The sequence below is a fragment of the Arabidopsis lyrata genome, assembly GCF_000004255.2.
Source record: "Arabidopsis lyrata subsp. lyrata unplaced genomic scaffold ARALYscaffold_3, whole genome shotgun sequence".
Classification (NCBI taxonomy): Eukaryota; Viridiplantae; Streptophyta; class Magnoliopsida; order Brassicales; family Brassicaceae; genus Arabidopsis; species Arabidopsis lyrata.
In genome coordinates, this window is record NW_003302553.1 from 11210383 (window position 1) to 11236338 (window position 25956).

The following is a 25956-nucleotide window of genomic DNA, read 5'->3' on the forward strand; positions in this document are numbered from 1 at the left end:
AAAAGAAAGATATTGATTTCTCCCAATTTAATTTGCGTTCAATTGTAATTGTCTTCTTCAGTTGAAAGAAAAACAAATTTAATAAATAGATTTATTAGAATATTATAATATTTGTTCAGAAACTTAGCAAAGAAAAAAAAAAGGAAATAACAAAAGATAGAGAGAAAGGTAGAAGGCGGTTTATTTTTAATTTTTTTTTATTAATTACGTCATTTAATTAGGTTTTGTTATAGTTTCCTTCTTTTTTTTTTTTTCAATTATCCTTAGTACTCCTGTTACGTCTATGACTTGCTTAAGTCTATATATAATCTAACCCTAGGTCGTTTGTTATCTCTCACCTTTTGCTTTAGAAAACACAAAACTCTCTAGTTTCTGATTCTCTGAAAGCTTTCGTTAAACAGGAATTTTCAGAATTCAACTTCCTTTACCCTCAAGCTATCGATATTCAGAAGATATGGCGGACGCTGATACGCTGATAAAGATGATGGGTATGAAGACACTGTCTCCATGGGAACAGACAAGGTTAAGATCCTTGATGCAAGATTTTAACTTCGGTATACTCGGAAAGACAGAACTAACTAGAGATCTTACGAGGTTAAAAGAAAATCTTCTTGCTCGAAAGATTGACGATGAGAAGCCGAAAGAAAACCCTATTCTTAATGATCCAAAGGTTAGACCCCGTATAAAGATTAGGTTTAAACTGATTGATAACCCTAAAGAAGATGTGGAGAGAAAGAAGAAAAGCCACTTAGAAGCGAAACAGAAGTTGACTGAGTTATTGATGGCTACCGAGAAGAAACTAACTCGGTCGGAATTGAGAGTTTACACTAACTTGTGTAAAGACTTTAGGTCTCATAAAATCGCTTATAGCGAATTCGTTACGTCTCTTCTACGTTTGGTCGAGAAATACAAGAATCTTTATCAACGGTTCGTGGAAATTCCCTACGGTGATAAAGAAGATGAGGCTGGAGAAACCCTAACTAGGGTTAAAGTAGATGAGAACCCGCAAGAAACAGAGTTGGATAAGATCAATTTGGAGGGAAAGAGGAAGAGAGGAATGTTGCTTCCACATGAATCGAACCAACCTGAGAGACCTATGAAGAAAAGGAGAACGTCTGAACTGTTGACACCTAACTATAGGCTTATCCCCAAGGCAAAACAGAGACCGGTCTCATCTTCGGTACTAAACAACACTTGTGCTGTGAAGAGATATAATTTCCAGGGATGTAAGAATCTAACCGATATCGAAGAAGATAGGTACAAATGCGAAGATCAGATGTTCGAGGCAGATGTGTTAATGGGAGTTCTAAGAACTGCAGTGGAGAATGCGGAGGAAGTAATTAGGGGAGATATGGTATTGGAAGATCTTGGAGAAAAGTTCTACAGATGTGTGGAAATGATGTATGGTGGAGATATGTATGAAATAGTGACAGAAAATCACCAAAGAGCTTTCCCTGTGATCTTAAACCGGTTGAATCAGAAACTGCGTGAGGTCACGGCTCTAAGAGAAAGCTTGAAACCTGTCTGGAAGCAAACTATTGAAAAACTTTCTAAAAAGCAAAGTGAGTCCATTGCACAAGACTGTGAAGTGAAGAAAACAAAAATCTGAATCTGGTTTTAGAATGTAATTTCAATAGGTTAATTTGGTGTTGGTTTTTGTTTAGATAACTGCAGAACAACAATCTTTTAGGCTAAACTTTGTAGATTTTAAATGATTTTCTTAATCAATTTACTAAGTGATATTGGCTTTCCTAAATTGACTATAGTAAAAGTAAACTGAAAAATATTTTTCTATATTTATAAAAAAAAACTAGACAAGAAAAATTGAACATGGTAAGAAAAGTTTACGTGTTCGAATAGTTAGTTACTTAGTTATATGTTTGAAGATCACCAAAAGGCTTTACATAATTACATGTGATCTTAAGTTCACGGTTGCTTGGGAAAGCTCTGAAAAGCAAAGAGATTCCACTGCACTAGGCCAGTAGGCAACAGGAAAAGGTGAAGAAAAACAACAATCTGAATCAGATTTTAGAATGTAAGTGAGAACATGTTTGTTTCTTTTTGATTTTGTGCATGTTTAAATGTTTGTAAGAAACTATAGAACCAAGAAAGTTTTGTAAATACATAAAAGGCAGATACTAACATAAAGTTTGCAACCAAAAATCTCTATCTCGGTATTACACTATTATAATAGACAAACACTTTGGAGTAGTGTTAATACAAGATACCATTGCACAAGAATCTGAAGTAAAGAAAACAACAATCTGAATCTGGTTTTAGAATGTAATTTCATTAGGTTAATTTGGTTTTTATTTAGCTAACTGAAGAACAACAGTAGGCTGAATTTTGTAGATTTTGATTGATTTTCCTAATTATTCTACTATGTGATATTGACTTTCCTAAATTAACTATAGTAAAAATGTTGATTTTCTCCTCTTAACTCTTCGGTTTAATTAGTTCTCTTTCTCTCTATCTCTTACATTGTTTTAGTTTCTTTGTTCTAGAGAGAAAACAAAGAATACGTTTACACACTTAGCTTGATTGTACGTCATGCTGTTTTACTATACTGACCTTCCTACTCCAATGTAGACCTGAGCTCCGACCATTAAGAGGTAAGAAGTGAGGGAAAGTCCTGAGTTCCTTTCTGGTACACGCTGTATGCTTCCTCGTGTCGCTGAAGATGCAACAACACCTCGGTTTGGAGCGCATAGACCTTATGGAATTGAAGATTTTATGGGGTTTTTATTAGTCAGAACAAGAGTACCTACCAATAAATTTCACTTGGTTGATGACTTGAAAGGCAAGTTAACTTTTGCCCGATGATCCTTTTCCGGTAAAGAGGGTTTTTGCCGGCTAGGACCCCAGCTTTGGAAAATACATCCAAGGAGACTCTCACAACCAAAATTTTGACCCGTGGAGATATTCTCCGATTTCGCCATTTACCTCTTAATGGTCGGAGGCAAGTTCTACAAATCTATATATATAATGGGAGAGTTGTCTCTCCATCTAGGATGTCCACATCATCATTCAAATCATCATATTTTAATTTGTGTGGGCTCCACATATTTTATTTATTAAAACAAAAAACATTAAAACTATAATTAATTCACAAATTTTATAATTTATATTATTATATTTCATTTAAAAATATATATATTTTACAATAGAATAAATTATTTAAAAAACGAAAAAAATAAATTTATAACACAAAATATAAATTTTTTGAATAGAGATTGGATAAACATAAAATTAGATAATTGTATCTTAACATATAATGAGTAAATTTTCCTAAATGACTAGAGATATAAAAAAGAAACTTATCATATATTTTTATGATAAAATAATCATTTTTAAGAGTTACAATTATTTAGTAGAATAAAAAAATAAGTCTTAAAAATATAATAAATTTAAAGGTTTTTACTTAAAGTAAAAAAGTAATTTATTTCTGAAAAATACATTTAAAATTAAAAAGAATAAAAAAAATTAATCTTAAAGTATCAATTCATGATACTGATTAAAAATAAGAAAGATTGAGTACATCTTATTATTTATAATTTTAATATAATATAAATAGTTACATTAATAAAAAAATTATATAATAAGTGTTTTCTAAATTTAAAAAGAGGTGGGGTTTTTAAAAAAATCAAATGAATACCTAAAAAACGAAAACTAAATATAATCAGTGTTTATGAAATTTTAACATAGATCAAAAATTTAAGGTGATTTGAAATAAAACAAAAAATATCCTAAACATCAAAAATAAAAATAAAATAATCCAATCAAATAAGAAACTGTGTAATAATAATATTTGCAAATGCTATTTGGAAATTAGAAGAGTAGTGGTATATTGAAGAGTTTTTAATTAGAAGTAAAAATTAAAGATTAAAAAATGTATTTTAAAACTAGAATGATTTATATGAGTTCGTAAGTTATGTTACGAAAATCAATATTAAAAATACTATATAGAATCATAATATACGTCAAATTATATATGTGAATTTGTTTTTTGCATTTTTCAAACGGTTAAAATAAAGTACAAAATTTGATGTTGAAATCTGATGTTTGTGAATATGAATGAGTCCATGTATGAGATTTGTAGTCTATAAAGCAATTTTACATGCACCTAACATGGTAAAAAAAACTATATGACAAATATCTCTCGGGATTTTTTAATGTTCACTTTAATAAAAAGATTATGCAACTTATAAAAAAATATGAGTATTGAAAGATATGAATGAAAAATATATATGATCTATCTTGAGAACTAATTCATAGTCGAGTATATTATATGTGAGAGAGTAGATGTCGGGAGACGACGAGTGAATCATAGAAAATAACAAGAAAAATTGTAGTAAAAAGTGTGAAAAAATATTTACTACCATGGAAAATAATGAAAATGAGTAAAGTAAATTTTTTTAAAAATTCAAATAATTCAAATATTCGCATTGATAACAAATTTAAATTAAAATCCCGCGCAACACGCGGGTACATAATCTAGTGTGTGGAAAATTGGAAAGGTTATATGGTGATTCCATTGCACAAGAATCTGAAGTTAAGACAACAACAATCTGAATCTGGTTTTATAATGTAATTTCAATAGGTTAATTTGGTGTTAGTTTGGTGTTAGTGTTGGTGTTGGTTTTTGTTTAGCTAACTGCAGAACAACAGTCTTTATTGCTTCTCCAAGACTTGGGTTCTCCCCATCAAATTTCTGAGAATGATAAAGAGACTATGGTGGAAAGAGCTAGCAAAGATTTCTATTCGTCAGTTTGCATCCAAAACATTTAGTGGTAAAGAAGTTTTGAAGAGGTTTTTACCAAGGCTCAAATACAACGAGGCCAAGCTCCTTAGAGACTTAATTCAACCCATTTTCAAAGAGAAAGTGAAGAAACTGCACGAGCTCCTTGGAGCAAAAAAGAAGGCTGCAGCTACAAAGGTATTTAATTAGTAAAATATGTCAGTCTCCCATTTGGAATTTTCAATCAGAAACAGTAAGAAGTGATTATAGTGATGGCTGGTTTTTGTTGCAGGAGAAGGACATGTTAGATCTAAACATTAACAAGAATGTTTTGCAGGAGGGTTTGGTTAGCATCACCTTGTAACAGTACATCACCTACAAAGGTATTTAATTACCCTGATAAGTTTTGCATGGTCAGTAAATCCAAGGAATTGGCTAGTTCCTGACAAATATTAGAACAAGAGATAAACTGTTAAGCTTGGCAAAACCAAACACACATATAAATACAATACTACAATGTTGCAAGTTATATTCGGTCTACACCAAGCAAGCCATCTAGTATTGGAATAGATGTTCACAGTTGGAGCCTAAGCAAGTTTCCACCAATTAACCTTGAGTCAGTGGGTCCTCAACCTGTTCTGCAGCATCGAACCTGAAGGCTCAAGTTGGAAGAAGTGAAGAACACAAAATGAACAAATCTCTCTGCACAATACAAAAAAACAAGAAGACAAAACAATGGCATGCAGAAAATGTAAGCACGTAAAAAATAGCTTTTGGAAATTTCACGGTGCAATAGAAATCTTTTTTTATCTTGAGTCATAGAAAAGGAAAAAGCCCCATTAGCTCTAATCAATCAGGCCAAGCAAGAGTTCACATTAGCTTGTTCATGTGTGAACTCTTGAGACATTTAGTTGTAATAGCATACCTGAATCTAGAACATCTAATAAATCAACATCTCTGCATTCTTCAACAATCGCTTTCACCTTTGTCTACGCAAATTAAATAATAATGATAATTTTGTGGAAGACATAAATTAATATTAATAAAATATTACTACTTGTAAAAGAATTAATTTAAATTTTTTGGATGTTTATTCTCCTAAATTTTCAATCTTCCATGTATTTCAGTATATAGTTGAAAGAAAACATTTCAAATAATTACGATCATCATTATTCCTTTTCTGTTTAGAAACAAGAAACCTATTATCCCTAATAAAACCCGCCTTTTCGTATATATATCATTAGAACTTGAGACTTGTTGCTTGAGAAACAAGAAACAAAAATAAAGATTGAGCCAAAGATTGAAGACGAATTGAGAAGCGATGACGACGTACGTGGATGAGTTATTCAAGAACATCAGTGAGCTACTAAATCCATGGGAAATGAGAACGTTCACTTCTCTGATTCAAGACTTTAGGTTTAACAGAATCGGAGAAACCGAACTCGATACTTCTCTTCAATTTTTGTTCGAGAAACACGAGGATCTTTATCAACGCTTCAAACAAGTTACCTCCAGTAGTGTTAAAGAAGACGATGAAGATCTCGAAGAAGGTGAGATTCGAGATGGTGATCATCCCAAGATTCAAGATGAGAACCCGAAAGAAGAAGATCCTATTCATGGTGAATCAAGAATTGAAGCCGATCGTGAGGTTAAGGTTGAAGTAGATGAGAACTTGGACGGTACAATCGAGAGACCTCTAAAGAAACGTAGAACTTCTAAGCGTTTAGAACAAGTAACACCTAACTATAAGCCTCTCCTCGAGGAAGAACAGTGGCCGGTCTCAAACACGGTACTGAATAACAAGTGTGTTTTGATGAAGAAATCTGTCAAGTTTGAAGATAAGAAACTAACCGGTATCGAAGAAGAAATGAAAAAATGCGAAGATCATATGTACGAGGTAGATATGTTAATGGAAGCTTTGAGAAGTGCAGTGGATAGTGCGGAGAAAGTTATGACGGGAGAGATGGAACTGGAAGATCTTGGAGGGAAGTTTTACAGATGTGTGGAAATGTTATATGGTGGAGATATGTTTGAAATAGTGACAGAAGATCACCAAAGAGCTTTACCTGTGATCATAAGGCGGTTGAATCAGAAAATGCGAGATCTCACGGCTGCAAGAGAAAGATTGAAACCTATCTGGAAGAAATTGATTGAAGAAAACTCTGCAAAGCAAAGAGATTCCTCTGCACAAGGCAACAGGAAAAAGTAAAGAAAATCTGAATCAGGTTTTAGGATGTAATTTATACAGGTTGATTTCGTTTTTGGTTTTATATTTTTATGAAACTATAGATCAAAATCTTTATCTTGCTATTTCTGTGTTACACCAGTATAATATATAGACCTAAACAGTCAAGAGTACTGTTGATCCAAACCCGCTGGGATTTTATATTTCTCAAGCAGCAAATTTTACAAGTTCATGTTCTGAAGTTGAGGAGTTTTATGAAATAGAGAACGGATCTTTAGAGTGCATTGTGTGTAACATGTTTGCGGCATTGAGCATATGACTAATGTTTGTGACATATGATATAGTTCTGAAGTAGTAGTTGTAAGGTTTGATGTGAAATCTCTCTAAGTTCTTAGGTTAGTTATCTTCACCGGGATCACAAGATAAGTGTACAAAAATTCATTCTGGATTAAAATTCTGCATGGTTATATTAGAATCTAAAAGTAATCAGTGTTTACGATAAGATCACATATAGAAATTTCATTTATGATTGTAATTTGTGTGATGGGAACATAGAAACAAGAGAACACCTCTTTTTCTCCTGTCCGTATTCGTCTCACGTCTGGTCAGCTCTCACACGAGACATGCTTGGGCAACACTACACAACACGATGGGAAACTCTGCTTCCTTTACTCACGGCTCCATCTACCTCAAAGCTACATTTGTTTGTTTTGAGATATGTGTTTCAGATTTCTATCCACAGTCTATGGCGAGAACGGAATGGGAGACGACACGGCGAGTCACCAACCCCAGCATCCATGCTAGCAAAACTGATCGACAAGAACGTGTAACCGGCTGAGCACCTTAATTACGACGGGCTCACCCACTTATGAAGGCGGACTGCGATATTGGTTCCAAACCCATAGTCGCTAGTTTTCTCTTCTTTATAATCCATCTCAAAAACTCAGATTTTTTCAGCTTGATGTTGCATTTATTGTAAAACCGTCTTTTTTTGGTGAATAAATTTTACATTCATACAAAAAAAAAAAAAAAAATTTCATTTATGGGACACTGTTAGTAACAAGAATCAGAAGATCCTTTGGTTGAGATATGTTTGATGCCTTAATTATTAAGCAACAAGAATCAACAAGAATCAGAAGATCCTTTGGTTGAGATATGTTTGATAAGACCTTAATTATTAAGCAACAAGAATCAGAAGATCCTTTGGTTGAGATATGTTTGATGCCTTACAAGACTGTAAACGATGCCGTATTGACTAAAGTTCTGTGTGATATCTCACTTTAGTTGCAACTTCTACATGATGCCAAAGTTCTATAAACTTACCACAGTATTCAAACAAAAACAAATATTATTAAAGAAATCACGAACAAGGAAACACAACACACAACATTCAACCATAAACTGATGATGAAAAGACGAGGAGGGAAACACAGAAACAACATTAAAGATTCAAGCTTAAACACAACGAAACAAAACGTTACTTCCTAAACATCTTGGAGCTACATAAGGACCAATCATCTTGATCTGTCTTAAGGAGAACCACCGCTTGAGCTTGGAACACCACCACCACTAGGTCCACCACCGAGTCCACCAGGGAACCCCATTGCACCACCTAAACCACCAAGCCCACCAGCCCCACCAAGGAGCGGCGTCCCACTCGGGAGTGGCAATGTCATGCCGGTGCCACCACTTCCACCACCTGGCATCCCTAGGAATCCACCAACTCCGGCAACACCACCAATTCCACCGCCGTAGATGAAGTTCTTCTGGTCCTCAAGAGGGGCATTGACCATAGGAGACTCAGCCTTGGTAGGAGCAGTGACTCCTCCATGGAGAGGCAAATCCTGAGTTTGCTGCAAAGTGCGAGCACTTGCGTGGACCAAAAGCAACGTAGCTGCAAAGAGAAGCACGATTTTGGTGACTGATGAGAACATCATTGCCATTTTGTTTAGCACTATCGATTCTTTAGAGATTTCAAACGAGTTCAGAGTTGAGATGTTCTGTTTTGATTTGAATGCATGCATGCATGGAATTATATAGAAGGAAAGAGACAGATTACAGTTGAAGATAATAAATTGGTTTTAGACTTAATTAAAGATGAAGAAAGTGTTAATGTCTTGTCCACAATGATCATTGGTCATGACAGTCCTCTTTTATGGGAAATGTACTGGTTTATGTATAGGGAGCTTCGTATGCACTAGAGTAAAAAACGATTTTTTATTTTTTTGATACGTTGAAACAAATCACTTTAATACGTTTGACTTTAACGTTTATCACTCTAATTAAAGTTAAGCCAATTTCCAAAACGCTCTCTTTAGGTAGCAGAGACTGAGCCAATGAAATGAAACAGTACTTTCAGAAGTTTATAGCCAATTGTCAATGCTATATTCGATAAACATTTACACAAATAGTTTTTGCTTCACCTTTATTGACTTTTTACTTTTTCACTTACAAATTTCCAATCCATCTTCTTCCAAGACAAACGGTGGTTGGGTCGTTTCAAGTGAAAAAGAAAAGAGTAAATTTATTATGGTCTCATTGAGGGAAACAATCTTCAATTCTTTTGATGTAGAAAAATTATAATGAATGGAAACCGAGCTAAACGTATTTACCAGCTCTAGCTCTCAAAAATGTATTTGGTGGTGTCAACAATTATAGTAAGATAAAAAATTTATCAAAGGTTCAAGGTTAAAAAAATGCAAAAAGTGTCAAATACATGCTTTTTTCATTGTGGCAAAATTGGCCACACGAAGAAAGAAAACATAAATTATAAGAAGAAAATAGATACAAACACAAGTGGTATGCAATATTATGTTGCATGTAAGTATGTAACCCAACAAATGTTCCAATAATATGGTCTATACTGATTCAAGAGTCTCATGAAATATCAATTTTTGGAGAATTGTTTTATGCATCAATATATTAATATGTTTTTGGAAGGTATGTGTTTATTAGTGAAAACTATAAAGAACTAGATTCAATCTTAAGTCACACTTTGTAGAGAAAACTAGAGAAATTATTGATTTCAAACCACCCAAAAAGGTACAATATCATGTCACCCTTTGCTAATCACAATTCCATAACATTACTGACTCACCTTCTCTCGTTCTATTCTTCTTCTTTTTTTACAACACAAATCTAAAGATTTAAAACGGTAATTAAAAAAATGAAAAGAAAAGCCCATTTCTCAAACAACACACAAAAGCTTTCTTCTCACGTAACCTTTAAACCTTAAAATCACTCGATTGAAGAAGAAGGAGAGTAAAGCAGAAAAGAAGCAGAGAAACTCGTGTTGTTACTCTTCACTAATCTTTCTTCTCGTCTCATCTCTTTAGAAGACGAAGCCGCAGCCGCCGAGATCATCGTCATCTCATTCTTACGACTTTCCTCTTGCATTGTTGTTGTTGGCGGAGGAGATTTCTTGAGAAGCAAGTCAACTTTCGCGTACTCCTCACGCTCTTGCTTGATCTCTTTCAGCATAGCCGCAACGTCTTTCATGGTGGGTCTCTCGTCTGGAGATGAGTTTACACACAGCAAAGCAGTTCCCAACACTTGCATCATCTCATCCGCCTCAGCTTCTGTTCTTGATCTCAATGTCGAATCAAGAACTTCGAGGCTACCCCTATTTTGCCTCACCCAATCCACTAAGTGAAGCCCTTCTGGTACCGTCGGATCTATAGGTTGTTTCCCGGTCAACACTTCAAGAACAACTACACCGTAGCTATAAACATCACTCTTCTCTGTAATCTTCATGCTATAACCATACTCTGCAAAAACACACAGAACCGGTCCGGTTTATGTATATGTAACGCAAAACAGAAACCAAAACGTAAGAAAACATCTAACTACATGACTAGTCTTAACTAACAATTTTCATGATTGTGAACCTAATATTAGCAAATGTTGCATTAGCCTTAAATAAACCGCGGTTGCTTATACACAGAAATATAAACGTAGGAACATACCTGGAGCAATGTAACCATAAGATCCAGCGACGGTATTAGAACACCGGCCAATATCACCTTCATCAACAAGCTTTGCTAAACCAAAATCCGCAATGTAAGGCTCGAAATCTAGACCGATCAAGATGTTGTTGGCTTTGATATCGCGGTGAACAATGGGTGGGAGGCAATCATGGTGTAAATAAGCTAAACCTTGAGCTGCACCAAGCAAGATTCTGTATCTAAGATCCCAATCAAGCGAAGACCCTCGTCTCTCGTGAAGCAAACTCCCTAAGCTTCCATTAGGCATGTAATCATACATCAAAAGCCTCGTGTTTCGGTTCCAACAACATCCGAGAAACCGAACTATGTTCTTGTGTCTAATCGTCCCAAGTGTCTTAACTTCTGCTGAAAACGAATCTCTCACGTTTTTGGTCTTCTCATCGTGACCACCATTAACCATCGCTGGCCAAAGCTTCTTCACGGCTATAACCTCGCCATTGTCCACATCAGCGCGGTAAACTACGCCTGAACATCCTTTACCAATCACATTAGGTTCAACCAAACATCTTATGATCTGATCTACAGAGAAATTCAGCTTCTGAAATGGTGTGAACTGCCATTTATATGTTTCTCCAAGCTCAGAATCCCTTTCGTTTTCGATGTTCCTTCTGGCTCGAATAACCGCAACCGCACCAAGAATCATCAACACAACCGTCAAGGTGATCAAAAGAGCGAGTGCTAACCTAAGCTTTCTTGTACGAGAAGAATCACCATCATCTCCAAGTCCATTACCCTTCCCATAGGTGAGAAAGCAAGAATCTTGAGTTGAAGAAGAGCAGAGTTTTTTGTTTCCTTCAAGATCTTGAAGAGGTAATTGTCTGAAAAGCTTGTTGTCTGGAAGATAACCAGAGAAGCTATTGTAAGAGATGTTAAGAGAGACGAGATTCTCGATATTGGCGAGTGGAGCAAGATCTCCTTCAAGCATGTTGTGGGAGAGATCAAGAATCGAGAGCTTGTTGAGAGACGCAATCTTTGAAGGAATCTTCCCTGTGAGTCTGTTACTACTCAGGTTTAACGCGATTTCAAGATTCTCGATATCTCCAAGCTCTGAAGGAATCTCACCAGAGAGCTCGTTGCTTCCAAGATCAAGAAGCTGAAGCCCTGAACACATCCCTAGAGAAGTAGGTATCGATCCGGAGAACAAGTTCTTGCTCAAGATTAGTTTGTTTAGTGACACAAGCCGCCCCAAACTCGCTGGAATCTTGCCTGAAAACTGGTTAGCTGAAACATCAAGAACTTGTAAACCGGAGAGAGAAGAAACCGGATTAGGCAAAGAACCTTCAAGAGAGTTATTACTGAGATCAATCATCTGTAACTCCGAGCAGCTTCCAATCTCATCAGGAACCTTTCCATGTAGCCTATTACTCGAAAAATCGAGAAAGTTTAGCTTCTTAAGCGAACCAATACCCGAGGGAATCTCTCCTGTGATCCTGTTGAAACCTAACCTCAATCTCACCAAAGAGCTGCAATTACCAATCTCTTGAGGTATAAAACCAGACAGAGAGTTTGAGATCAAAAGAAGCTTTGTGAGGTTCCTTAGCATAAACAAACCGGAAGGGATTGTCCCGGTTAGCGAATTACGCGACAAATCTAATGCTTGGAGATCAGTACATTCTGCTAAACCGGGAGGGATGCTTCCTTCTAGCTGATTAGACCAAGCAAAGAACAGAGTAAGCTTTGTGAGTGTTCCAAGCTCGGACGGTATTAGACCTGAAATCTGATTCTTATCGAGCTGTAACTGGACAAGACTCGAACAGTTCGAGATTGTTGTTGGTATTGAACCGGAGATTTTGTTGTCACTGATCATAAACTCTTCAAGAAAAGACAAACGCCCAATGGAGGTTGGAATGGAACCAGAGAGGAGATTTAAAGACAAATCTATCATTTTGAGATTGCTGCAGTTTCCTATTTCTTCAGGGATACCACCAACGAGACTGTTCTGCCATAGAAACAGCTGTTCGAGTTTAGAAAGCTTTCCGATTTCTCGAGGGATTGAACCAGACAAGCTATTCTCGTACAAGAAGAGATCAACAAGCTCAGAGCAATTCCCTAAATCTGAAGGAATCTCTCCACTTATCATTGTTGTGTATATCGAGAGTGTTTGTAGCTTCTTGAGCTTACCTAAGGAAGAAGGCAAGTTTCCGGAGACGCTTGTTTCAGCTAAACCAAGAACTGTTAGATTGGAACAATCTCCGATCTCCGGTGGGATTTGGCCGGAGATTTCTTTGTTTCCTCCTATTCTTATCACTTCGAGGCCAGAGAGCTTCCCTAGCTCCAGCGGGATAGGTCCGGTGAGAAGATTGTCGAAGAGAATCAAGCTCTTGAGTTTCAAACACTTGCTGATATCTGGTGGGATTTTTCCGGTGAGTTGGTTAGAGTTGAGGATTAGGGTTTCTAGGTTACGTAGCTTGCTTAAACTCCAAGGAATGTCACCAACTAAACCATTAGAGCTAAGATCAAGAACCGTGAGACCAAGGCAGTCACCGAGACTCTCAGGTAAAGTTCCGGTGAGATTAGCGCCAGAGATAGTGAGTTTCTGGAGAGAACGTAACGCCGGGAGATTCTTCGGTAAAGAGAGCTGAAGAGGGACAGATTCAATGTCGATGTCGGTGACGAAACCTTGAGGAGAACAAGTAATAAAAGTCCAGTTGTCGCAAGGAGTGTTGTCTATAGAGTTCCAGTTGAAGAGAGGAAGAGAAGAAGGTGTAGGAGAAGAAGAGTGAAGCCATGAGTAGAGAATAGAAGCTTCCGGGTTTTGCTCTGCATCAGAGAGAGAGAAACAAAAGATGAAGAAGAAGAAGAAAGAGAAGAGAAATGAAGAAGAAGAGAAGAAGATTAAGGAATGAAGAGACATTTGCCTCAAAATACGAAAAGAAGTTTAAAATCTTGGGTTTAGACCCATTTAGGGTTTGGTGCCTTCTTTCTCTCAATCTCTGTGCTTACTCTTCTCTCGATATCTGTTTCTTGCTTGAATTAAACTCAAGCATAGGAAGAGAACATAAGAGGGTTTAAGTTCTTCTAATACGTGTGTGTGTGTGTTTTATCAAAATCTAAAATAATGGAGTGGCGATTTAAGAGAGGAGAAAGAGTACAAAGGAAAATAGGGAAACACAATGCCTTGAGATCAACAAAACTGCACCACCCCACCTCTTTGCCACCTCACCTATTATGCCCTATCTCTTCTTTACTTACTAGTATATTTTAGTATTATTGTTATACGAATACAAAAAGTATTAATTTCTTATTTATACACATATACATTGCGTGGAGAGTAGAAACTTATCTAACAAAACGAAATAGTCTTAAAGTGATATATCAAGTAAAATAGTCTAATATATTTTGTTAACGAATTTGTAAAGGTAACCGAAAAAAATTGGATTAATTAAAATGCTACTCTTCAATATGGAGATATATTCTATTTTTTATTATATATAATTTCTAATCTATATAGATTTTATAAAAATATAAATTTAAAATATATTTACAAGTTAAAAGATGACCTGAGCAACACATATATTTTGTATCCTATATATGGAATACCATTGCTTCAGAAAAAAATATATATATATATTTATAAAAATTTGTAGACGAAATATGATAAATGCATACAAAAGAACCACAAGTTATGATTTTGAGGATATATACAAAATTCCATACAAAAAAGAAAGAAACCAGATTATCATATAGCTAGGATTATAGAACATAGTTATCTATGTATATGCTTATTGTTGGGTATGTGCATTGTAACTTATAGTTTAGGTGAATTGTGTAACGTATATACTTATTTCTTATTTTACTTCCACTTTTTCGAATATTTCTAGTTTTCGATCTAATCATGTGGTTGACGTAAAGTAAAAATTACATAAGTTTAGTTTGATCTCTTATAACTAAGATGAAGTAAAACTAAAACAAGCCAAATTAGGCCTAATTATTTGAAAAGTGTAAATATTACTTCGAGATAGAATGTTTTATCTACTAATATATAACATCTTAGTTTATACAAAATTAACTAGTAGCTCATACTATCATCGAGATTCCAACAGTTTTGAATTTACTGAACTCATTAGCCGTCTGATATGCTTAGGTATATTTATGGCCTTATGGGTATAAATATTTTTATTTATGTTACTGTTGGAGTTAAGATTGTTTTAAGGAAATTATTTATAGCTTAATCCACTTACAGTAAACGAGTGCGTTTGCTCAAACCCCAAGCAAGTGGTTGAATCGGTGATTCATTTTTATTCCCTTTGTTTTTTGCTTGAGTATATTTTATTGGATAAGTTAAGTAATACTCTAGTAGCTTACTGTTTCTTTCTATAGTTGTTATCTTCTTGACTTTAAGTAAAACCAATAGAATATAAAACTTTGAACCGAAATGTAATCTTAAGAAAGAAAAACAAAGAAAAGGTTACTCTATAGTCATATATTTCCTCCGTTTCAAAATATAAAGCGTTTTAGCTAAAAACACGCTGATTAAAAAGATCTATTTTTTAAAAATCCGGCCAATCATAAAAAAGACTGCATAATAAAAATAATTATAAAATATTAAAGTCATACTCCCTCTGTTCCTAAAAGATTGATGTTCTAGAGTTTTCACATATATTAAAAAACAATCATTGTTTAATTATTTGTCAATTACTTTTTTATACTAAATATTTTTTAATAACTTTGAATCAATAGTATTAGAAAACAGTAAATCATTACGTCTTGAAGTTTACGATATATTAATTTTAATCAATAAAAAATAAAACAAAAACCTAAAAAATCAAACTTTGTGGAACAAACTAAAACTCTAAAACATCAAATATCTAGGAACAGAGGGAGTATATAATTTGCATAGAAATTTGAAAACGACTTGTATTGTGAAACAAAAAAAATTCTCCAAAACGCCTTATATTTTAAAACAAAGAGAACAACAAATATTTTATTGCTCTCTTGCTACACACATTAAGAATCCTTTGATTTAGGATGACTAGACTTGAACCCTTTGCTAGATCCAATGAATTTTCATATTTTTTTCCCATTTCTATTGGTTAGTTATCTAATTGATCCTGAAACTACGCATACATATACAATATGAGAAATAAAATCATTAAAATAATCTCGTGTTTATTATGTTTCCTTTCCGAGTTTCTATTACCTCTTTTTCAAAAATATTTTAAGATGTAGCTTGACTTGTTGTCAAATTTCTATTCATATATTTAAAATAAACACCAGTAGCAGATTTTAAAGCTTATAGTTATATAAAATGTTGACCAAAAAACGTATGCAAAAAGAAAGAGAGTACTTGTGATAGAAAACTTACTAAAATAATACTCCCTCCGTTTCAAAATATAAGACGTTTTGGAGAAACTTTTTTATTTCAAAATATAAGTCGTTTTCAAGTTTCTATGCAAATTATATATTACTTTAATATTTTTTTATTATTTTATTATGCAGTATTATGATTGGTTGAACTTTTAAAAAGTAGATCTTCTTAATTGGCGTGTTTTTAGCTAAAACGCCCTATATTTTAAAACAGAGTGAGTATTAAGAAATAGGTTAAGCAAATGAGTGGGTTTAGGTATAGGGAGGGGAGTGTAGAGGACAAAACAACAATCCCTGATTTTGAGGATACCTCACGTGACCACACCAAGCCTCACTCGTTCTCACCTACCCTAATTTTCCATTCTCATGATTCTTACCTTTATTTTACTTTAATCTTTTTTTTTTAAAACTCCAATTTGATTAAATTAAATTCCCAAATTGTATTTTTATTCTCTTATTACTTATTAGTAGCATTTTATCATATCAAATATCGAGTTTATTACATCCTATGATCATTGCTTTCCTTCTACTTACTTTTTCCAAAACATGTGCTCATATTTTTCTGTCATAATTTTGTTCTTGTTTAGTTGTATTTATTTTCCAAAAAATACATAAATTAGTAAGTATGTATGCAAAGTGTGAACTATGGATTTTTATTTACCGGCACATGACAGACATTGAAATATTTTTCCATCATATATTCATATACTTTTGAAAAGATTAAATAACTTAAGCAAAGTGCATAAAATAATTAGCGCACCATGAGCCATTATTACAAGTAAACAAAAGAAATAAAGGAGAAAAAGACCATAAGAGTCTTAAACGGCGCAGTTTTAGAAATAAAGAAATACTGTGTTGCCTTGTTTCAAGGGTCTTTGCCTCGAGAGTCTCTCCTTGTGCGAATCTCTCCATGTTTTTGTTTATTTTCCCAAAATGTTCTTTTTCTTTTTAACATTACCACTTACTTACTCCCTCAATTTTATATATAAGCTAATGAGTAATTAAAGATTATACTTAACTTTCTGTTTAAGATTATATAATTGTTTTTAGTATTTTGAAAAACAACACGTACTAATTAACTTTTGAAGGAGTCAATCAAACTTAGAATTCGGCTTATTTTAAAAGGGAATAAGATATTCTCAGAGGACCTTAAGTTTAAGAGGAAACATAATGGGCTACTGATGGGCCTATCTTAACCGGATCTAGGCCCACTAGTTTACCAAGTAATCTCACTCCTCATCCAAATCAACTGCAAAAACACATGGAACAGAACATAGAAGAACAAAACAAATCATCTACTATCTTTAGCTGCAAACATCACAAGCAATCAACTGTCTTAATTTCATTAGCAAATGTATTTTTTCCTACAAATCACTAACCAAACACCGTAAGGGGTGATAGATTAAAAAAAAAAGAAGACCTCGTAAACCCCAAATTAAAACCAATAGGTAAAAAACACAGAGGATTGGAGAATGGATCAACGCTTCTTGTGCTTGCTCATATATTGTCAAGCCGAGGTTGACCAAACTCTCTACCATTCAAAAGAAGAAAAAAGCTTTGCACACTTGCTAATACGTGTGAAAGGGGTTAGGTTTTTTTTTGTATACTTAAACTAATAATAGTTTGAGAGAGTGATGTTTTACTAGTAGCAAGGTTTGCCTCTGCGGCAACCAAGTGCACCTGCACTAGCAGTGATTGAGTCCACCATTGAGGCTGATTTAGCCGGTAAGCTTAAAGTTTGTGCATAGTCTGCTGATGCTCCTTCCCCTGATGGTGTAAAAAAGGCTCCATTCACTAGAAGGTCTTTTTCTGATCTCCAATTCCACTTCATCCACTCATTTGTTTTTGTGTCTAATCTTTTTGTCACCTGTCCAGTTTCATATTTTGGAGTTAAAGATCCATTTTCTCTGTTTATAAGCAAGCAAAAACACGGAAGAATCGAACCTCCTTGGCGGAGCGGTTATTGGGAGCAGCATATCTATTGCCTTGACTGTTTATAGTTGGGTTTGCACTTCCTCCAACAGCATACATTTTCCAGTGTGTGTAATCGTTGTTAACCACATGGAAATAACCATGCCTGCACCTACATAGAAATACTCAAATGTCTTTCTTAACTTGTAGTGCAAGTTATACGCCTAATTAAACACAATGTGACATTGTAGATGTACCTTGGCATTCTCTGTATAAGCCCCTCTCCAAAATGGTTGTACGCAACTGTCACTTGCATCAGCTTGTCTTGTGTGTACGAGTCTTTGTGCCCTAGCAACATCACCTGTTCACACAATTTCATGATCAAGAAAAACAGAGTTTTACAAAAATAAAGGAGAAGACTTTAGCTGTTTGATTGACCTCATCGTGGTGAGTGAAATGGTTATTGGAAATGGTAATGGCAGTAGAACCCATGACAACATCAACAAGACCATCAGTACAGTGAGAGAGAGAGTTGTGGTCGATCCAAATATGACTTGACCCAAATATATTAATAGCATCACCATCAGCCGTTCCCCTAAACCCGGCGTGACTTGGCGAGCTTCTGACAGTTACATTCCCCGTTCTCTTGCAATCGTGAATGTGCAAGCCATGAATGATAACATTGGTTATAAACTGGATTGTTATGCAAGCACCATTGGCAATATGGACGTTAGCACCACGAGCATCAATGGTCTTGAAACTGTTCATGATCAGTTCTTGTTTCAACTTTATCACCATGTCTCTTTTAAAGATGATCCATAATGGCTCAACCTGGATCACGGCGTGGCGTAAAGTTCCTGGCTTTGGATTTACAACGTCCTCATCACTCGGGTCAGTGACCACATAGTAACTTCCATTACGACCACCATTAGCTTTACTTCCAAAACCCATCCCACAATCCGCGAGGTGTTTACGGTTCTTGTTCCAGTTGCGGTCGCAACGCCAACAATCATCTATTAGATTGCCATTTCCACAAGAAAAGAATCCAAGCTTCCTCCTTGCAGTGATGTTCTGTTCACTCCTGTAATTTAAAAGGTTGGCAAAATGTTTATTTCTTTATCTATCTTATGCTGATAAATATCACTACTACTAAAAGTGTATCTTTTCTCATGAAAAACACTTAGTAAATGAGCAGACAAATCTGTATTGTTTTCTCCACAAAGTCCCTATCGCACACGACCAATAACATCACTAACTCTCATTCATGAATGACTCCAACCAATCGAAGTTTGAAATTTTCTTAGTCAAAATGTTACTAAGATTGTATATTTCCCTTTCTCATAAAAGACGTTACGACTAGTGCAGAAGAATTTCTAATTTAGGAAAGAAACAAACATTCCAAAGGAATAGAAATAGATGCATTCACATAGCATTTGCGTTGTAGGGAGAGAAACATAAAAACTCACATGTGAATAAGCTTAGAGACCTCATGAGCAACTTTGTCTGGATCAGTAACTGCGTGTTCATTCAACTTTACACCATCAAGCCTGAATGACGCAACCAACCACAAATTCATTACCAAACACAACAAAAAACAAACTTCTCTAAAATCATTTTCACACGCAAGTTATAAACCACATTTACTAACTTCCATAACCTTTTCGTTCTTAATAAAAATATGGATCCGAGGCATCTAGATCTCAACCGTTGGATCCCTTTTTTTTTTTTTTTTTCCTTCTAGCATTATCATGATACTTTTTTAGGATTAAAATCTATAAATGTTTAGAAAACTCAACAATGGGGTAAATTTCGGTTAATCCAACGGTTAAAAATGCATCTGCCGTTTGGAATCGACTGCTAAAAGATGGTGTGATTCTCTGTTACCTAGTCGCCATTGCGGAACTGTTAAAGCTCTGTGAATCCTCTGTTTTCAGCTTCCTAGAAAGAAAGAAAGAAAAAAATTCCGAGAAAAAAAAAAAACAAGTTAGTACAGAATCCTTAGCTTAAATCCAGTTAGTAGCCGAAAGAATTATACGTTATAAAAAAAATCGGAAAAATCAGCTGAAATTTAACAGTTACGTACATAATTTTTTTGTTTAAGTCAAGTGTTCACATTTTCAAACCAAACATGATAATGCTTAAAAAACAGAGGAAACATGGAAAGATGTAGCTTTAATGTGAACTCGAGACAAGAGCATAGATATTTAGGTACCTTGATCGAGAGATTTCCTTGTTCCGAAGATTCGTGGCTGTGAGAACACACACGACGAAGATGAGAAGCACACCGAAGCAAAGACAAGCCAATTTCTGAGACGCCATTGTACCAGCTTCTTTTAGGGTTCTGAAAGTTTCTCACTCACTTTTTTTTTACGTGCAAACAAAAGAGAAAAGGAGAGAAAGAAGACGAGTGAGAGTGACAGAGAGTGCACAAGGTCCAAGAAAACCGTCATTCGTTATTTATACTGCGTAACAAACGTTAACGTCGTCGTCAAATGACGCCGCTACTAAACGGGAACTTTACTCTAGTTAGGGTCACAATATTTTTGCCATTGAAATGGGATAAACTTTATTTTAACGCTGTTAATGTAACCAAACGTCATTACTAAAATCTTCTAAAAGTAAAAGTAAAGTAAAAACCATTGTACTTGGTTACATTTCTACATCCTCCATAGTCCTCTATTTTCTACAAAGCTATTTTAGAGATAGAAATGACTGAATTGACCTACAAAATTACGAATTTTGTGTGCTACTCTAGTAGTAAATGTTAAATTTGGGCTAATTCTGGGCTTCCAACTAAAAACCAATTGACAATTAGTGGATTGGCCCTAACCCTTTATATATTATTGATTGTCCCATCAAACTTCCGATGTGGGACTTGGATTGTATCTCCAATAATCTCCCCTTCAATCCAAGGACCACATGGATCTTAACACACCTCCTCGATCCCTCACTCGGATCGATAATAAGCCCCTTTCTCGGGCCCCCATTACTCGGGTTTGAGGTATGTCCGTATCCACTTTTCTAGGTCCACCAGAATTTGAATCTTGGGCTCTGATACCATGTTAAATTTGGGCTAATTCTGGGCTTCCAACTGAAAACCAATTGGCAATTAGTGGATTGGCCCTAACCCTTTATATATTATTGATTGTCCCATCAAACTTCCGATGTGGGACTTGGATTGTATCTCCAACAACAGTAAAACCCTTTTTGGGCTAATCTAGTAATTATCCTCCTTTTTCCTTTTTTAAATCAAAATACCTATTGGTATTTCATCCAATCTTTTTTTTTATTGGTCAATATTAGAGGATAAAACATTCTAAAAAGATAATATATAGAGAAGATTTGGGGTATGCCGGATTATGGGATTTTCTACTCACAAGCATTTGTTAATCCTTCAATTCTGCCCTAATTTTATGTGTGTTCTTTTCATTTTCATTGCATTTTTCGCATGAAACCATTTTTTTATGCTTCGGATCACCGCCTATCATAATTCTCTATTGATGATCGGCCAATCTGAAACTTTTTATTACATATATAACCTAAACTTTTTATTACTGAAAACTTTCACTCACAAAACCTAATAATTGAAATAAACTTTAGAGACCCATTCCAAAATCTGACGATGCTTCAGCAACAATAGAAAAAGCATTTTTGTAATATGCTAAATTCCTACAAAATTTAAGGCATATCCTTAACCGTCCATGACTAGAGAAGTCACTTGACTTTCTTAGGGTATCATTTATATAGTATACCTATATAATTGTAAAGATGAATGTCTACTAATAAAGATGTTAAGCTGACTACAACCAATAGAAGAAATGCAATTTTCGTTTTCCAATTTCCATATTAGGCATTACTCCTATTCCTATATACAAACTTTATGATATGGAGTAAGCAAGCATTAAGGAACCTAAAACCAGGTAACTAAGACGCGTTTCTTAATAAGTTTACGCCTTACTATTTTGGTTATATTAATCAGTTTTCATGTTTTCTTCTTATAGGAATTGGGTAGATGTGGTTAAAGCAAGTAATGTAGAATATGCAAATCGTTACTAATTTTAGTCACTTGAAAAAACATTCTCTAAATGAGATCAGTGTGAACCTCAAGATACAATATTAGATACCGAAATTTTTCAAGTGATTGTGTAAATATCGATATTCATTTAATCTTTTATTTATATATTGCCTGATTTTATTTTCTTGGTGATATTTATAATCCGTTGTGTTCAGTTTGCATTAACATATTTATAATCTGTTTATGTTTTCATAACTAGTTGGATATATGTTAAAACTTCATATTTCTAGGGGATAGGGGATCCCGTCCGCATTGTAATAAATATAAAATCGAGAAACTAAAATAAAACTATTCTGTTTGATATCATAATTTTAAAATTTAAATTTCTGTAAAAAATTGAGATTTTTAATAGCTTAAAATAGAATTCGTTACTGCAATTTTTACAAGCTTTGTTATACATAAAAGGAACCATTTATATTTATATATGTTTGTTTATGCAGAGTAGGTCGATGATCGTTTTCAAATTTTAGAGTTTTTGATTTAACGGGTTTCGAACATGTATTGCTTTTCTCTTTAGAGTGGGTTGTTTCGTAGTGCTTGCTTATTCATATCTTTCGGATGGAATCAAAGTGGATAACAAATCAAAACGAAAAAAAAAAAATTATAACTTGGTAATATATTTAAATAAGAACTTGGTACATTACATATATATATACCATTCTTATATATTGGAGTTTTGTAAATAAGAAAAAAGGGTACCACCTAAGTCACAAAGTCATGCATTCTTATAAATTATAACTTGGTACATACACAATATATTAGCATCTAGCGATTCTATTTGTAACATTAGTCCCACCAATCACAAATTTAAGCATTTCTTTGATTTTATGCATTTTTATTTTTCAGCTTCCAATAAACTTTGGTTAAACGCAAGAGGTAAACTTTATTTACTTTCAAAGTTGTGGATTATCATGTGTTTGTCTCCGTAATCATTTTGGAAAGAGGGACTGAATTTAGACTCGTCTATATAGCAAAGAACAATGGTATAAGATATCACGGACCACAAAAAAAAAAAACAAATCTTTTCAAAATATATTTTGTCACAAAACCAAAATAGAGTAAAGTGTCAGATTACGTCGGTTAGATCAGTAGTACCGATTCTGTTCTATCAAGAATAAAGTCAAGAACAAGTGGTAGATTTTCAGGCGGAAAATCAAAGCTAAAGAACATGCACGCAAAGACTTTGACCAGTCTTGTAAAAATGTCTTTGCTTACGAATCTTAGATGATTCTCTGTATGTAATAAGAAATTTTGCTACCTTGTTTTTATTTCTTTTTGCCAAGGTACCAATGTAAAGGGGAAACTTTTGTATTACCCAACTTTTCATTAATATGAATATTTACAGTTTAGCAAAAAAAAAAAAAAAAAATGTAATAAGGAACATAAGAAGAAGGACCATCTTCTTTTATATCTTTGGATTCACGACTTGCGATTTTTTTTTTTTGATTCTCTTGCGATTTGTACTGACCAATCACTTTTTGGTGGATTATCTTTTTGTTATTCTATCTAGCTCACACTTGATAGTACAGTTGAATGTTATAGGTATTCGGGTTCTTTCTCGACAAGAGTTTGATCGGTAATAATTAAACGGTACTAGGGCAAAACCCGCGTTCCGCCGCAGGATATTTTTTTTATTGTAAGTTTGTTATATATATACGTACTTGAAGCATCGAATATTAGTTGAATTTACATATTAATATTATTTTTATAACTTTGTTTCATAAAAACTAATGTATAATATTAATTCTCATCAATAATGACTCAAACAAAAGTGTAGTCTCTATATAAATATATAAGCAGCATTTTATATAAGAAATCTGTGGATTTTTTTTTTACTTGGTTCAAGAACTAATCTCATGTCAAATTTTACGATCTCAAAATCACAGCAAACGTTATGATTCCACACTAATAAACAAAAGCACCACTTCGCCAAACCGACAATCCGTAAGACGTTACCATGTTATTACGTTATTGGTTTGACATTAAATAAACTTAATTCTCTTGGTTTAGTTGGTTTAGCTCTCGGTTCAATAATCAATAAAAGCAAAGGCTTTAGAAACGGCATTAATTTCGTCCAAAACAGAAAAGCTTTAAGAAAACAAAGTTTGCTTTTTCTCTGTTTTTTTTCTCATATCACTTATTGAAACATTTTTTTCCTGATATCCAAATTCTTGGCCATTCTTTGACGAAAATGTCTGCAATTTATCGCTTTTGGATGTTGAAAGTGTTGATTTTGGAGATCTTTAGTTTTGGAAGTCTGCTCCCAGATCCGTACGATTTTATCGCCACTACAAAAAGCAAGAACACCGTCGGCGGCGGGAATCCAGGCGATGCTCTAAACACAATCATAAATTCAAGCTTCTGAACTTTCACCAACTCCAGTTTCTTATCCATCAATTTCAGCTCCAGACTCCAAATTCAGGAACTCACTGGATCAATTTCAGCAGAGAAGCCTATAGATTCGACGAAAATATATAAAAAATTGCTATATTAACATTGAAGGGCAGAATTAAGAGTGTCTTACTCAAATCAATGTTTCCAAAAATCAGATGGTGAATGGGTTGTCTGTCACTTTGTCCTTGAATCTGTAGATTCGGCGATGATAAATTGATTCATCTTCACCATTCGCCATAGTGAGAAAGTATATATCTCTCTCTTCCTCGTTTGAGAAATCTCTCCTTTCGAATTTTGAATTGGCTGATATAAGATTGAGACTTCAAAATTGTTAATTCGGAAACAACAATGGCCTAACAGTTTCCATTGACAATGAAACATTCTTAAATCCAAAAACCACAACAACAGAGATTAAATAAGACAAAACTTTTTGTACAACTTCAATCTGAAATCTATATCCAATTCAAACCCTTGAGAAATGTGGAGACTTACGAAGATGTGGAAGTTGGGAGTGAAGATGAGGACATTAGTGACACAGTTCTTAAGTGTTTTACAAGTCGAAGCCAACGAGCAGAGCGACGCAACGTCGAGTAGATACAATTAGAGCTTTGCATAAGATGTTGGGCTATTACTTTGGTTGGACCTAGACCTATGTTTATATACTCAAATTGAATACTAACTTTCCCCGTAATTTGGAGATCCAGTCTTCAGATTTGAACATAAAAAGCTAATTAAGCTTTGCATAAGATGTTGGGCTATTACTTTGGTTGGGCCTAAGCCTATGTTTATTTTTATATATGTTGAGAAAGAGTGACGTAGAAAAATTGAAAGTTATTACTGGCTGAGAAATCTGAGCTGTATTAATCGAAATGTTTTCATTGGCCGACGATTTTAACAATGTATCACGTTGAAAACTGCCCAAAAAGCTGAGGTGTCAAGCCTCGAGAGACTCTTATTGTTTTTTGGGAAAATTGGAAATAAAGGATAATATTTAAGTATTTATCCATATATGAATTCTATGAACAAATATCAACTATTCCTAAACTACCCCTTGCATAAGATTGAACCAATTGTTTCAAAAATAATTAAGAAAAATATGTATTAAAATGATAAAGAAGACATGAAGATATATAAAATGTCAAAAATATATTGTTTTGTTTTCGTTTTAGATGGATATAATTTGATCTATAAAGTTTAGAATATGTCTTCTAAAATTAAGATATATATTCTATACACTCTACATGTTCTACAAAATTTAGATTATGTATTCTACACACTCTACATGTTCTACAAAATTTAGAAGTCATTTATGTTCTACGGTATTTAGAATACTAGTTTCTAC

The 25956-nt window shown here is 34.3% G+C and overlaps 4 protein-coding genes across 5 annotated transcripts; 1 reads left to right on the forward strand and 3 right to left on the reverse strand.

Annotated features, from left to right (window-relative positions):
- Nucleotides 1-193: 193 nt before the first annotated feature.
- Nucleotides 194-1707, forward strand: LOC9321671. The gene has a single exon (XM_002883425.2). The coding sequence runs from the start codon at nt 455-457 to the stop codon at nt 1607-1609; it is 1155 nt and encodes a 384-aa protein (XP_002883471.1). The 5' UTR covers nt 194-454; the 3' UTR covers nt 1610-1707.
- A 6544-nt stretch (nt 1708-8251) lies between these two features.
- Nucleotides 8252-8962, reverse strand: LOC9319540 (FAM10 family protein At4g22670). The gene has a single exon (XM_002885560.2). The coding sequence runs from the start codon at nt 8945-8947 to the stop codon at nt 8453-8455; it is 495 nt and encodes a 164-aa protein (XP_002885606.2). The 5' UTR covers nt 8948-8962; the 3' UTR covers nt 8252-8452.
- A 1001-nt stretch (nt 8963-9963) lies between these two features.
- Nucleotides 9964-14085, reverse strand: LOC9321673 (receptor-like protein kinase 2). The gene is made up of 2 exons (XM_021030273.1): nt 10889-14085; nt 9964-10690 (listed from the first exon to the last, which is right to left on the reverse strand). Exons 1-2 carry the CDS (start codon nt 13779-13781, stop codon nt 10161-10163), a joined length of 3423 nt encoding a protein of 1140 aa, XP_020885932.1. The 5' UTR covers nt 13782-14085; the 3' UTR covers nt 9964-10160.
- Nucleotides 14086-17556: 3471 nt separating this feature from the next.
- Nucleotides 17557-20691, reverse strand: LOC9321674 (probable pectate lyase 9). Of its 2 annotated transcripts, none has more exons than XM_021030282.1 (7): nt 20358-20691; nt 20030-20083; nt 19612-19692; nt 18584-19226; nt 18403-18506; nt 18179-18311; nt 17557-18101 (listed from the first exon to the last, which is right to left on the reverse strand). In XM_021030282.1, the coding sequence occupies exons 1-7, from the start codon at nt 20462-20464 to the stop codon at nt 17877-17879; spliced, it is 1347 nt and encodes a 448-aa protein (XP_020885941.1). In that variant the 5' UTR covers nt 20465-20691; the 3' UTR covers nt 17557-17876. The 2 variants fall into 2 exon arrangements, with proteins under 2 accessions (XP_020885941.1, XP_002885608.1); XM_002885562.2 differs by having other exon boundaries at nt 18179-18317; nt 20358-20690.
- Nucleotides 20692-25956: the final 5265 nt, after the last annotated feature.